Raw genomic sequence first — 12,326 nt, forward strand, 5'->3', positions numbered from 1 at the left:
AAGATGGAGAGCCCGCAACTTCTGGGCAGCCAGCTCCAGAGCTCAAACCCCACGCTCATGAGGAAGAAATATCTCTTATGAAATGAACTTGAGGCTCACTATCTGTGACACTGCCCCTTCCCCATTTGCTGGGCAGGTCTGGGAAGAGTGTGACTCTCTCTTGAGGCTGAAAGAGTTTGCAGATTGCTCCTGAAGCTTCTCTTCCCTGTCCTGAGCACCACTCCAAAGCAGCTACACAAGTACTGAGTGGATGGTGCCTCTTCATTTGCTGCTGGTATCATGAGAGCGGGTCACTGACAGCTCAGATTGCTCCCAATTCCATGTCAATTCACAAAGTTTCATTTCACAAAGTATACATTTGAAAAGTTGAACATCAGATTAAAATCGTCACAACTTGTCAATCTACACGTAATCCTACGGCTAGTAAAATTAGAGCAAAAAGTGAAATTGCCTATCAGCGTGTTTGCACATCATACAATAGTCTGATAGATGTGAGAACACCCAGAGACTTCAGCTGAGTAAAATGCGTCAAGGCCTGAGAAGCTGCAAGGTCCAACTAAAGCATTATAAGATGGCATGTTTATATACAATGTGCACACATACCACAATATACAACTGCTCTCTCGTTCTGCTGTATATATTCTGCAGTTTTAACTGTTGTATATACTAAGGAGTAGCAGCCTTAAAGTTACTTCTTAAACATTGCAACCTACTGATAAAATCTGACCTCAGAAGTCAACAGAATTTGAGCGATGTTATGCAGACGTGCCAAAAGAGTTTTGTTGATGAGGACAAAGGATTTTCTCAAAACTATGCATATTTTTTTCTTACGTATCATTTATATTATATTTGAAATTTGCTTTCTTGGACCATGACCAGGTTATACATTTTAGTGGAATCATCTAAGGAAATAAAAAGCCACAAGGTAGTGAAAAACCCAAGTAGCAAAATATGATTTCTCTCTGCCTCCTACAACATCTGGTTAGATCACCAGTCCAAGCTCAAGCAGATAACTGAGGAAGAGAGAGTATGGCAAAAACAATCACCTTTAGAAAATATCCACACACTGCAAGACTCAAAAGCCTAAACTACATGTTCCTGGTCTTTGAAACTGAGATTGTGTTTCTATTTAAAAGATGTCTGACCTTTTAGGCTGTTGATCAAATGCAAATCCCACTAAGTTAAATGGGAGCTGAAGATAGACAGTAACACACGTCACGATTTCTTCATTTAGTAAGACTCCTAAATCTGTACTTAGTCTAACTTTAGACACGCCAGTTTTGGTCCAACATATTTGAACAGCATCTGTTAGGAGCCTGGTAAAAACCAATCTGAAATTCCCCAGAGGGCCACCAGGTTTCCCAGTGTCTATACGCAGCGTTAGCGTTTTCCTGGAATCCCACAGTCTGGAACAATCTGAGATTCATCACCAAGATCTATTTTAGACTGTATCTGCATGCTGTTGCAATAAGCATACTTCAGATCAGCAAAGAGGTAATCTTCTTTAATTAACTAATTTGACCTCCTGCATGGATTCTTCAGATACACAAGAATAAGAAATTAAATACTCTCCTGATGTTCAACAGCCAAACTCTCAAAACTGAAAACAGCAACACCTCTGAATAAAACACGTCCAGGCAAAGAGAAAGCTAGGAAAAAAAACAACACAGTAGCTGGGGGCAAACATACCTCTACCCCCACAATTCTCATTTTAAATTGCTTCCAAGAGTAGGAGTAAGAAAGAGAAGGATTCTTTCAAGACAGTATTAGAAAGTTGACCAAGTTCTAAAACTTATTTTGATACCACTGTAATTCTATACATTTGCATATTGTTTCATTTTGCGTGGAGTCCAAATTTAAAAAACCAAACCAGACAAACACCAAAGACCTGGCAGCTTAGTCTTGGACTGCTAACTGAAGTAACCAACAGGGTCAGAATGCAACTCCATCCCAGACAACAATTTACACACAAATGGGTCAATACTGTTTCAGTTCTCACAGGTTAGTGCTGGTAGGGAATACTGTACAAAACTGTGGGGCAAAAAGGACACACAAGAGTTGGGAAGTTTAAATAGGTAACACCTCCCTGAACAGTTATTAAGGTTCTACAAAGGCTAACAAATCTGATTAAGTCATTTAAGCACGATCCTTCCCTTCTAAATTTGAGGTGCCTTTGGCCAGCCTGGGTCTGTGCAATTCCAGTTTGCACACAGCATTTGTTACCAACATACAGGCCTTTATTCTCCTTTCCCCAGCTCAGCTTATCCTGTTCAGCAGTATTTTGTTGGTAGAGACACAAGAAACTAAATTTTGATGCATGTCCTCAAGAATACTCAACTGCTTATTTTAACCATTTCTGCCAAGTGAATCCCAGGTTTTCCCAGTATCATAACAGCAGCCTTCTTAGCAGCAAGTACTTCCAGTATTTACAATGCTTAGACAAACCCTTAGGAAAAGGGTTTTTCCATGGTGAGTCACAAACTATGTATTTTGGGAAACAGCACTTCAAGGACTGATATAACGCAGTAAGAAATTATGTGGGAAGACAAAAATCATTGATGTTTTCAGCTACTGAGATACAGAGTGCTTCCAAAAAGTGTGCTAAAACCTACTGAGAAGCTCCTGCAGCCTCTTTTCCAGGAGAAAATAAAAACACAATTAAAAATATTTCTACATCTACTGAGTCAAGCAGTTATTTCAAGTATTTGGAGCATCTCTCCTATGAACACAGGGTGAGAGTTGGGATTCTTCAGCTTGGAGAAAGCTCCTGGGGAGACCTCACAGCACCTAAAGGGACCTTACAGGAAAACTGGAGGGGGATTTTTACACGGCATGTAGTGACAGAACAAGGGGGAATGGTTCTAGATTAAAAGAGAGCATGTTTAGATTTATATTGGGAAGAAATTGTGAGGATGATGATGCATGGAATAGGTTGCCCAGGGAAACTGAGGACACTCCATCCCTGTTCTAGGCCAGGCTGGATGGGGCACTGAGTAAGTTGCCCTACTGAAAGGTTCCCAGTCCATGACAGGGGAGGTTGGAACTCGATGATCTTCGGGGTCACTGCCAGCCCAGACCATTCTGTGGTTTGACAGTGATTTCCAGGGGTCTGTTTGAAGTGAGGTCACACACAGCAAATGGAGAAGTTTAAAGTCAAGATTATGTAAGAAAGAAATTTGGCTACAAGCCATTTTTGGATTTTAATTCAGTCATTGCTTACTAGATTTAGTCTTTCTTCCAGACAGAACAAAAATTTTTCTTACCATCATATCAGAGAATGTTGGTGAGATCCCCAAAGCAATTGCTAATTGCAATGATTACAAGAAAACTGTGTGGTTAATGACAAATGTTCTTTTCTTTCTTCTGTACATTTTGTTTGCTCCCCCTGTACCTTACCCACATACTCAGAAGTCTCTCTGTAGCTTTGGTCTCCTCTTGAGCCCTAATTTTCCTGCTCAAGGACGATCAAGGCAGGCAACTTGCTGCCCTTCACGTTCACACTACATTTTCCACCCAGGCTTGCACACTCTGCTCTACTCCCTCTGCTGCACCCTCACTTTTATGAGACCATCACTGAGGAGTGATGGATCAAGGCAGGGAGATAGCCCTAAATCTGAGTATCCCCTCCTGCAGGAATAATTAAATATATGCTGAACTCAACAAAGCACAAGTCAATCACTTCCAGTATTTCAAGAAAAGCATTCCTTTTTTGTAGTCAGTTGATGAAACCTGAAATGATGTCTGCAACAACAGCTGTCAGCTTTAAAGTTCTTTTGACGTAAAATGCATTGACACCCTCTCCTGAATTTGGGAAGAAAATAAAACTGAGGGGTGTCAAAATTTTGTCTTCTCTCTCAGATGAACAACAGAAACAAAAGCTTCTATTTCTTCAGCAACTGTAACTAAGGCATAAATTCCTTTTTATTTTTAAATGAGATGTATGTTTCATATTCAATGCACAAATATTTTTACTATAACCTTGGAATGCTGAACTTATAGAATTATTTTCTCGTTGAATTCTTCACCTTTCTCACAAGCTTATGCTCCCCCCAAGCCTTCCTTTCACTTTTAACCGAAAGGCAATGCTGTCACCAGGTTCAACCACAACTTCACTTGCCAGGTCTTGAGAGGCAGCTCCAACACAGGTCAGGAGCTCATGTACAGGGTGTTCCAAGCGCTGTGAACACGAGCAGGTACTGACAAGTGTAGTCAAAGATGTAAAGCCAGGCAGGAATACAAAAAAGAACCAAACAAAACCTATGATACTGAAACTCTGCACATGGAAGATGGATGGATAGCTGTCAAACTCATCAGAAGAATTGTTTTGCAGGAAGCATTACAAAAAACCCTGGATGTTCACATCTACTGAAAGGCAATATGGCCAAAGCAAAAGTGTTCATTTGCAGATGCTTACCTAGCATCTAGTTTGGGCTGATTTCAACTTCTGCTAAAAGAAGACAAGTTACTTGCTGATAGCAACTTCAAGAGATGATCAAGAGACACAACCTACTCTCTTTAAGGAGTCCTTAAGAGTCACCCACATTTTCAGCATTGACAGAGGCTGAGGGATGAAGGAATTGAGAGCAACCCCACAGAATAGGTATTGGTGAATGGAAATTTGGACACGAGCTGGCACTCACAGCCCAGAAAGCCAAGCCTATCTTGGGCTGCATCAAAAGCAGCATGGCCAGCAGGTCAAGGGAGGTGGTTCTGCCCCTCTTGTGAGACCCCACTGGAGTGCTGCATCCAGCTCTAGGCTCCCAACATTAGGACATGGACCTGTTGAAGAGGGTACAAAGGAAGGTGACAAATACAGTGAGAGGGCTGGAGTACCTCTCCTATGAGGACAGGCTGAGAGAGCTGGGATTGTTCAGCCTGTAACAGCTGAAAGGCCTTTTGCTATTTCAAGTGACCTGTCAGAAAGATGGGGACAGACTTCTTAGCAGGGCCTGATAGTTTTAAACTAAAAGAGGGTCGATCCAAACTAGACATGTGGAAGAAAACTTTTATGATGAGGGTGGTAAAGCACCTCTCTGGGCACAGGTGGTAGATGCCCCATCCCTGGATATGTTCAAGGCCAGATTGGATGGAGCTCTGAGCAAACTGATCTAGTTGAAGACGCCCCTGCTCATTGCAGGGAGGGTTAAACTGGACAACCTTTAAAGATACTTTCCAACCCAATCCATTCTACAAATCTAAGGCAACAAAGGGAAGGGTGATGCAGTTCAAGTGACACACTAGCAAAATTACCCACACAGATTCTGGGTAAAAGCAGGACTACATTACAACTAGAAGTGAATTTCTGGCAAAGCAATAAAAACAGAAAGATCAGAAGATGATGCATGGAGTCCAAGTTCCATCGCCTTTCTGAGTGTTTTGGTGAGAATACACAGACCACATCAAGACCTAGACATAGACTACAGGTAACAGTTTAAGAGGAAAGAGGAGCCCTCCACAGAAGTCATGATGACACCCAGGTACAGAACTTGAGCCCCAGACCCAATGTCACACACTAACTCTGTACGTGGGAAGTTTGTTATTTCTAACACGTCAGACATTTAAAAAATTTTGTTTCAGAACTACTGTGCTTTCTTAGTTCTGCATTTCCTAGAGGCAAGCATGTTCTTTCACACTTTATCACACTACATTCAAAACTTTTTACATATAGCTTTGTCCTTCTGTGCTGCAACCAGAGTTTTTCTGGCCCTTTCTCTGACAAGTGATGGAATACAGGAAGTCAAAACATGAGCTCCAGCAGTGACAGGTTAGATTCAGATAAATTGCTGCCAAGTAAATGCTGAGAACAGAAAGCAAGTCCTGTCTTGACCAAGCCAAAAGATGGGAAAGGCACAGAAAGGACACACTAGAAAACTGCTGCTGGATTGAAATGAACAGTTCAAGGTGGAGAAGAATCTTGCTTCCAACTGTATCTGGCACTCAGTAATAGATTATTTCTTTTTTTTTTTTCTTTCACACTTTAATTCTACCACAGGATGTGTACACACTAAACAAATTACAGGTCTGCAGCATTTAATCCTGCTCACCTTGATAAATGCATCTGAGGATGATCTAATCTATGTTAGTGACCATCCAAATAAAAAGTTCCTTCTCTCTCTCCCTAATTCTTGGCTCACAGCTGCAAACCCTTTCCCTTCCCTAATCTTAACATAAGCTTTGGGGCTCACTGACTTCATCATGATCAGGCTTAAACTACTACCTGGATGGTCAAGTAATCCAACAAAACCAGGATATTTTCCTTACAGGTTACTGACTGGTAGTGGCTTAGTCACTGCCAGTACTGCACGTATCTGAATAAAGGAAGCAGAGGAACCACATAGCAAAGAGCTGGGAAGAACAAGCTTTTCATTTCAACCACCATGGACTATCTCATGGGATAACAACTGCAAAAGTACAATGTCAGCCCCTTTCACCTCCATCCCAAAGGCTTGTGGCTCCCTAGTCTGTGCCAGCACTACTTGCCCCAAGTGCTGATGATCCAGTGGGACTCAGTGCAGCAGAGGAACGCCCTGCTTTGTCTCAGAGCTGCACTACCAAACTGATGAGCCACAGTTGGAGCTTCATCTCAGTGGTACATGGATCCACTGAACTCGCAAATCTGCTTTCAGCTTCATGGTTTGTGGTCACCAACTATTTCAGACTTACTCTTCATGCTGTCATAATCACTTCCCAGTACCTATTTATCACTGCAAATGCTCTTTGCCCTATCAATGTTTGTTCCTACAGAGCTTTCAGTAATGGATCTTGGTTTTAGTTTCAATAAAAGCAAGTGACAAAAAGCTGTGATGAACTAACAACTTCCCTACCTTAAATCCAGACTTAGTATAGACTCAGTTCATTATTACTGTGGTGTGATACACAATCTAACAAAACCCACTTGCATGTGGCAGTAATAAATACAGACATGTGGAATGAGCTGGCCCTTGTGAAAACAGAGGTGTGCTTCAGCATAGCAGAGTGGATAAAACAGTGATAGCACTGATTCAATACTCCCATTTCAAATCAGCAATAAGTAAAGCAACTACCAAAGGCCTCATTTGACCTTAACTGTTAAGGACATAATGTCAACGTTTGTATAACCAACCCAGTGCCCTTCTCTGACATATTAAGATAAAAGCTTAGAAGTACCTGAAATAATGAGATCTTCATTTTTAATTATCCAGTACCTTTAGGCAGCAATTACAAATAAAAGGACTACAAAAGAAATCTAGTTGACCTCCAGTTATTTCAATACTCGAGAGCAGTACAAAAAGGGCAGGTTTGAAGCACTTGACACCTGTTCAATTCCTAACAGAGGTAACTTTGGCATGCAGCTCTTTAAGCTCTTAATGGTCCTATGTCAGCACAACCCTATGAATCTGGAGTGATGAAAGAACACAGACAATGAATTTCTAGTTAGTTAACAAATTAAAAATTTTACTCCACCCCATAATTTTATGTATTTCTCTAAGAAGTCCCCTCTACTACTGCAATTCTTTGATTATACATGACCATTTTCCAAAGACAAAAAAGGGAGGTCAGCTGCTTTGAAGGCAAAATTACTCTTGCAAAATGTTTTCATGTGAATATAGTGGCTTTTAAGAGAGCATGACTTTTTCCATTACAAAGAGAATTTTCTCTGCCCTGGTCCCTGCAAAGAGGCTTGACATTTCTATTGCTCCAACATTATTATGACACCATGCCACTGCTCTTCCCCTACTGAATCCCAGCAATCCCATACAGCTCCTTTCTATCTCTTAGAAGAAAGCTCAGTTTGCAATGCACAAGGAGAATATTTTACTACAAGTATTCTCAGTTTTAACCTCAGATGCTTCACATAAGATTAAGATAACACAACATTAATCTAACCACATTTGTTTGAAGGTAAACTTACCTCTAAATATATTGATGGTGGGTTATGCTCTCCTCCAAATTTGTCTAGCAGCGCTTCTATATGTTCTTGTGTCAATTTAATCATCTGTTTGATGTTCCACACCTAGAACAGAAAATTAAATTTTTTAGTCAAAGGACACCTACAAAATCTGTGCTAGAACAAAATAAGAATCTCTCAATATTTAGTAAGAGAAGTACATAAAAAATTTAATTTATAAGTGAGTGCAAAAGGCTATCCTGTTCATCCAGTGTCAGTAATAGTTTGCTTCTGAAATGAATAGAAAAAATTGCTATTTACTCTTAAAATTCAGGACTCCTTGAATAAATAACTTCTAAAAATGGCTCAATTTTCTTGTTCACCAATCATACTAAGTACTTTCCTTGCAAGACTTTGCAAACCAATTTCTACAGTACTACAAAATGTAGTGAAGGGTTTTTCTATTAAACCTTTGCAATGTCTGTTAACAATACTCAGAAACCCAGACCTAGAGTTCTATTTACATGGTAATAGGATGTCTTGATTTCAAAGAGCAGCTTCTGTGTCTCAACTTTCATATTCAGCCTATCCTGCAAGCTACAGACCTTGGACATGACCTAAAAAAGACTTTTACCTCCTGTGCACAGAGATGACCTACAGCACTGTACTGTGAAACCACTCATGTTGCTACTCAATCTTCACAACTAGAAAAAGTTCACTTTAGGACTTGGACACTGCTGTAGGTGAACAGTACTGTGAACCTGATTTTTTACCTAAAAAAGGCAGCAAAGCACAAAACCAGACCTTTAAAGCAAGCAATGATGATACACTGATGTAAGAAGCAAGACCAAGCAAAATCAGAAATTTATAGCAGAAGATGAGGGAGGAAGAGAGGAGAATTGCTCCTTTTCATACATACTGTTATTCAGCCCTTTTACTTATCAGAAAAAAAAATAAATTATTCAATCAAGCTTTTAGTGCCAGGATGCTCTAAAAACCATCCCCAGGGTGCTTCTTCCAAAGACAGTTTAAAGACTCCTGTTACCTTTTCCAGTTTATCTTTTTTCTTGCTCATGGATTATACCATATAACATACAGTCTCAAGATCAGGTCTCAAGGTACAAATTGTGACAACCTACCTCTGCAAAAAAACCATGTAAATAATTTCATATTCTACACTAGGCACCAATAATAGGATGCAATCCAAGATGAATCAAAACAAGTTTTAATACATAAATGGAGAAGTTCACAAACAAACTCTAAAATACTGAACTTGCACATCACTTTATTCACCCATTCTATTTCTAGATACCAGCTATCTGCCAGCAAGTTCCTGAAGTAAACTAATGATTGATTCTCTTCTAGCCCAATTTTTTTAACAGATACCAGAACAAAGACTTCATCAAGAAGCTGCAGATGAGCAAAAATAGTTTGCTCAGGAACAAGCAAACCAAACTACAGAGTGAGAGTGGGGGGATACCAAAGAATGTGCTACTCAAGTATTCTGTATGTAAATTCCCTTGAGGCAAAGGTGGGAGTCAACTTGCAATCATTTATCAGTGAACCTAGGACTGCAAACTAGCAGCAAAGAGAAGGTTTTCTGTATTTGGTTAGTTTTTCCTAAGATGCCAAGGACTAGTTGTATGTGGTGAAAAAAAAAAGCATGAATCAACACCATATCATAATTTTACCCAGCAAAGGTTTTCCTCATCAAAAGGAACAGTTTACTACACTTAACTGCCTGGCAAGGAGGTGAAGGAGGAAGATGCTTCACCAACAAAGGAACACAGAATTGCAGAAGGATTTGAGGTTAGAAGGGAACTCTTTAGGTCATCTGGTCCAAGCTCCTCCTCAAGCAGGATGCCCAGGACCATGTCCAGATGGTTTTTGAGTATCTCCAAGGATGGAGAGTCCACAGCCTCCCTAAGGCTGTGCCAGTGCTCAGTCACCCTCACAGAGGGTAAAAATGTTTCCTGATGTTCAGAAGGAACCTCCTGTGTGTCACTGCCTCTGGTCCTGTCACTGCTGAAGACAGCCTGGCTCCATTTTCCGTTTGCCCATCATCTTTGCAGCTCTTCACTGGATAGCCCAGTCAGCACAGCTCCTCCCCCTCCAGTACAGCCATGTTTATCTTGTACTGGGGAGCCCTGAACCGGACACAACACTTCAGGTGAGGCCTCACCAGTGCCAGGAAGAATGAACCCCTGCCACATGGGTTTCCAAGTATTTTTTTTCACTACCTGTAATGAGTAACTTCCCTGCTCATGTTATTTTCCATTTTGCGTCCATAACTAGAACCTTGCTTCAATCTTCTCTGACAGTACAGACACCAAACAACAAACATAACACCACCAGCAATATGAGTAATGGAAGCATGTTATTTTGGCAAGAGAATCCAATAGCCTCCAACAAGGGCAGAGATATCCCTGCAAAGTTAGTATGACAAGTGGAACCTAATTTAGGCTGCCTAGCAAAACTGTGGGTGTCCCATCCCTGACAATGTCCAAGGTCAGGTTGGACAGGCCTTTGAGCAATCTGGTCTAGTGGAAGGTTCCCTGTCCACAACAGGGCAGTTGAAGCAAGATGATCTTTAAGGTCCCTTCCAATCCAAACCATTCTGTGATTCTATGACTGATGAAAGAAAATTTAAACTTGCTGCCAGCCTACAATAAAAATACCTTCACCTGAAGAAGCTGAAATTACAGTCTAAGGGAAAACAAAATTTCTCAGAGGAACTGAAAACACTGCCCTGTGTGCAGTAAACCAAGAGCCTTTCCACAACTGAGCCTTACAGGAAAACTTAATATGGATTTCTATCATCTTCAAAAGGCTCCTCATACAGTTAGAAGTACACTGAAGGCAGAAGGAAATTCATCAAAGTCAGCCATAGCAACAAATAATTACTTGTTGCTCACAGAAATGGAAAAGCTATTTTGTGAGCCATATTCATCAAGTCTTCTGACAAGATAACTTTCACAAATCTAGTATTGACTAGCATATTCTAGCCCAAGAACACATATTCTAGCACAAGAACACATATGCCATAACAAACTTCCAAGTTTCACAATTTCCTTCTAAGTGGAAACTTGTACTTCTGTTTACTTAGAACAAATTTACCTTCTGGTTTCCCACATCTGTGAATACACTACAAGTGTTTTTGTGGTCCAGAGCAATTCTAAAGCAGCTGGTTTGAAAAAGAACCCCCGTGCAGGTACACTTGCATCCTACTATGCAGGATCTATTGCTACTTCAATTCAATTGAAGGAACTCAAGTCTTTTCCTCGCTGGAACCCAGAACCAGTGACCTCACACGGCTCAGAAAAGTCTGCTGCTGCCCACCACCACACCCACAGCTTTTGCCTAGCAAAAGCTCCACCATCCCTGCTGCATTTTCACAGCCAGCAGTGCCAGCAACTTGAGCCCATCTTTCCTCCTTGCAGACTTGCTTGTTCAGACAATTCAGTTTGTGTTGTGAGCACTGCCCAGCCTTGCAGACCCTAGCCAAGACAGAGTCCCACCTTTGCTGTGCAAAACACCCTGAAACACTGAGTTCTTAGAAATTACATCCCAGTTCAGCAGCACTCACAGATCTACAGGTTTCTTTAGACTGTCCAAATAAAGCCCAAATGGGCAAAAATTACCTAGGAAGGGTCTCATTATAAGCACATACATTCCAGGACAGCAGCAAAGAACTACCCAACAAGAGAGACACCAAAAACCAGGGCATATGGAACCCTTTTATCAATCAGTTCCAGACCAAAGAGCTTGTTCCTACACCACAAAATAAACCCAAGTTTTTAAAGATTAAAGTAATCCCTTTATCCACTCTTTATTCACACTTTTTTAGAAGTAAAAGAAAACTGCCTGAAAGTTATTAAGAAAGATCTATTTTTTCTTATTCTTATGAGCACTCCACTATATTTATGAAACCCACACCTGTAGGAAACCATAAAACCACAACTGACTAGTATCTTACAGAAATATAAGAACTGATGCCAGTCTCAGTGACAGTTGCTGGAAATCTTAATGCATTTTGAAGCAAACCTGCAGTGCATCCAGTACTGCCCACATGCAAGTCTGGTCCCTTTCCACAGGAAACAGAACAGGGATTTGAGAAACCGTTTAAACTGGAGTTCCATGAAAATGTAATGAATCCTTTACAGCTTGGATAACCGTATCATTTTTCCAAAAAAAGCATCAAATAAATGTTTCTGGCCTATCTTGTAGCATTAGGTTAAGGTTATTCTCTATCACAAGAGATTAGATTTGATTCTCCTTTTAGTGCTGCTGACACAAGGAAGCTGACGCAGGCTAACACAGACACAGGCAGCCAGACAACTGGAAATATTCCAGATATACTGGAATATATCAACTTGAATCTGCCTATTGTGGATAATTGTGCATTAATTTTGCAAATAAGCACTCCCTTACAATGCAATAAAGACGATGACCTATTTCA

General features: G+C 40.7%; 1 protein-coding gene across 2 annotated transcripts in view; it reads right to left on the minus strand.

Moving 5' to 3' along the window:
- The window catches only part of BRAF (B-Raf proto-oncogene, serine/threonine kinase), an 80,666-nt gene that overhangs the window by 56,739 nt on the left and 11,601 nt on the right, over positions 1-12,326 (minus strand). For both annotated transcript variants that reach the window (XM_033057870.1, XM_033057869.1), the window contains exon 2: positions 7,892-7,993. In XM_033057870.1, the coding sequence (XP_032913761.1) occupies positions 7,892-7,993 (102 nt within the window). The remainder of the gene's footprint in view (positions 1-7,891; positions 7,994-12,326) is intronic.

The sequence above is a fragment of the Catharus ustulatus genome, chromosome 4 (assembly GCF_009819885.2).
Source record: "Catharus ustulatus isolate bCatUst1 chromosome 4, bCatUst1.pri.v2, whole genome shotgun sequence".
NCBI lineage: Eukaryota > Metazoa > Chordata > Aves > Passeriformes > Turdidae > Catharus > Catharus ustulatus.